This window comes from Plectropomus leopardus, unplaced genomic scaffold (genome assembly GCF_008729295.1).
Source record: "Plectropomus leopardus isolate mb unplaced genomic scaffold, YSFRI_Pleo_2.0 unplaced_scaffold15047, whole genome shotgun sequence".
Taxonomy (NCBI): domain Eukaryota; kingdom Metazoa; phylum Chordata; class Actinopteri; order Perciformes; family Serranidae; genus Plectropomus; species Plectropomus leopardus.
In genome coordinates, this window is record NW_024616109.1 from 1 (window position 1) to 2,909 (window position 2,909).

Genomic DNA, 2,909 nt, shown 5'->3' on the forward strand with positions numbered 1-2,909 from the left:
CACACACCTTTGTTGCTGTTTATCTCTCCGTATAGTTTCCATGCTCATCTTCCTCACTCTCAATCTTCATCCTTTCCCTCCCTCCATGTCTTTTTTTTTCTTTTCAATACTCTCTGCACTCCAGAATCATAGATTATGACCAACATCAACCTTGTTCATAAGAGGAAAATATAACAAAAATGACCTTCCTCTTCACCTCTTTTGCTGTTTATTTCGTGATGATCGTGAGAATGAGATGGACTCACGATGACCTTGACCTTTGACCGCCAAATTCTAATCAGTTAGTTTTATAGTCCAAATGGATGTTTGTACCAAATTAAGAATGAACCAGATATGGCCACAGTGACCTAGAACCTTAACCATTTGGACTCAGTGATTACCTGATTAGATTTGGGTGGTAGTTTGTGCCAAATTGAAGGAATTCCTTCAAGGCGTTTTTGGTATATCACGTTAACAAGAACTGAGGGGACAGACGGGCCGACAAACCATTAACAAAAATGCTACCTGCCACAGCTTTTGCCAGCAATGAGGCATAAAGATACATACTCTCCCTTTTACCTATAGTGCTATTTATGAATCTAGGTTGTTATAATGTGAGTTACAGAGTGCTGGAGATATCGGCTGTAGAGATAGGTGCAACCTGGTTACTGCAGACCTCTTTGAGAGCTTTTTCATACACTCTAGAAACGATATTCTTTCTACCCAACTACACCTGTCAGATGTATTAGTGTGCAGAAGGAAGTGTGCATCAGTAGGCATCATCCTTTGGGGATTATAGATACCATAACGGCAAACACCCTGTATATATCCTTCAAACTCATATTATTGACCCCTCTATCTGCTTGTTTTTGAAACTGCTTTTTGATTTTTCCCAAAATTAGATAATATTTCTTCAGGAAAGTGAGTTAGTTACAGTGAAGGCTCCACGTGAGCTTGACGGACCATCACAAAAGGGCAGGGGTTAGCAAAGGGTCGACTGCATCCTATTTGTTGAAATTTAAAGGAATCTTACCAAATAAACTGCATTGGAGCAAAAGTCAAGGTAGGTTTTATTTGACTTGTATGCTACAATTAGCTTTTTTATCATGTTGTTTTAGTTTCCACATAAAAAAGTCATTATTCAGTCATATTTAGTAATTTTTTAGGTTCTCAGGTCATTGTTTATTAGCTTTAAATATGTTTTAGGGTGTTCATATACAACTGTATAAACATCAGGCAAAACAATACAAGGGTAGATACAGCACAAAGTGTTTACCAATGTCTGCTAATGTGTCACAGACTTCAGTCCTGTATTAAAACAGGATACAGTTTCCTAAAATTTTATTTTAGCATGGATTTATCAGATCCATTGTGCTTAACCAGCGCAACAAATATGTCATGATACTTGCTGACTGCAGAATAAATAAAAGAGTTTGTCCAAAATAAAAGGAAGTAAACCCTAAGTAACCTCAGTTGTGCATTTAAAGTCATTAGAGTGTGTTATGTAGTAAGATACATAATGTAAAGACACGTATTATCTGCACTATTTAATTACACATTAACACGACCAAGTACATGTTATTGTTGATGCAGAGTAGGGGTGGAACAATGTTGTTTTTTCAGGGCCGATACCTGGTTATTTGTAGTTAATGAGAATAATAACCGATGTTATATATTATAAAAATAAAAATCTTTCTGTCAAAGTTTAGAACATGGAATATAACAAACTCCAACACAAAACTTTGTTTAAATGCCTTTGACAAATGTTTAATCAAAACTGACACTTTCAACATCATATACAGCAAGATCCCAGCAACTTTTTGTATTAAGTCAAGTGAAAATTTAAGTAAAATGAATAAATAGCTACCCGTGGTTTACAAAGTGAAAAGTGAAAGTTCCACCTTTGCTTACACTCTCTTTGCACATTTTAATTAATTAATTTTATCGCCGATCATTAGAATAAAATGCTGATACATAGGCCCTAGAAAAGGCAAAATGCCAAATATCAGCCAGGCCAATAATCTTTTGACCACTAGTGCAGAGGGTTTCATTTCAGGCTTCATGCAGAGTCTCTCTACAGTATGTTGGCGTTATGGGAGCCAGGCTTCAGTATCTCCAGTGTGGCAATGAGCTTAATAGATTTTCTGAACCAGGGGTAAAAAAAGGCATAGATGACAGGATTCAGACAGGAGTTAACATAGAACAACACCATCACAAAGGCAGCAGTTGAAGCATTGAGTGAGACATGTGGGCCTGAAAGAATGATTAAAAAAGTTGGACAGAGACATATCAGAAACACAACAACAACAGCACCAAGAGTCCTGGCTGCTTTCATTTCCGATTTTTTAGCAGTTACTTTCACTGATTTCTGGAATGTGTCGGTTTTAATACGAGATTGCATGGCACGAGCCTGAGACAAAACCACCGTAAATACTCTCATATACAGAACAACAATAACAGTAAGGGGAAGAATGAATGACAAAATAACATCAACAAGTCCAGCAAAGTAGTTCAGGACAAATATGCACTTTCCAAAGCAGTAGTTATACCTGCCCAGATGTTTTAGGTTATCCATCAAAATCAGACTAGAGAAAATGACAGAAAGTGACCAACACAGACAGACACAGATGTGAACTCTTTTGTGTGTGACTCTGGTGGAGTAATGCAGAGGATAGCAAATAGCCACATATCGATCAACTGATATGAGCACCATGGTTCCCGTTGAGGCAGCTGTAACAATGAATGATAGATACTGATACAGAGTACACATGATGTCACCAAGGAGCCAGCAGCCGTCTATAAGCATAATTTGAAAGAACATGAGGAGACCCACGAAGAAATCTGAGACAGCCAGAGAGAGCAGGAGCAGGTTGGTGGAGCTGTGAAGCTGCCTGGAGAGGAAGACCAGCAATACATTTATCAATATTTAT

The 2,909-nt window shown here is 37.7% G+C and overlaps 1 protein-coding gene across 1 annotated transcript; it reads right to left on the minus strand.

Annotated features, from left to right (window-relative positions):
- Window positions 1–2,053: 2,053 nt before the first annotated feature.
- Window positions 2,054–2,896, minus strand: LOC121964290 (trace amine-associated receptor 13c-like; the record flags this gene model as incomplete). Its single annotated transcript, XM_042514503.1, has 1 exon — window positions 2,054–2,896. A coding segment is annotated over one exon (843 nt), but the record flags the coding sequence as incomplete, so codon positions are not given.
- Between the last annotated feature and the right edge of the window lie 13 nt (window positions 2,897–2,909).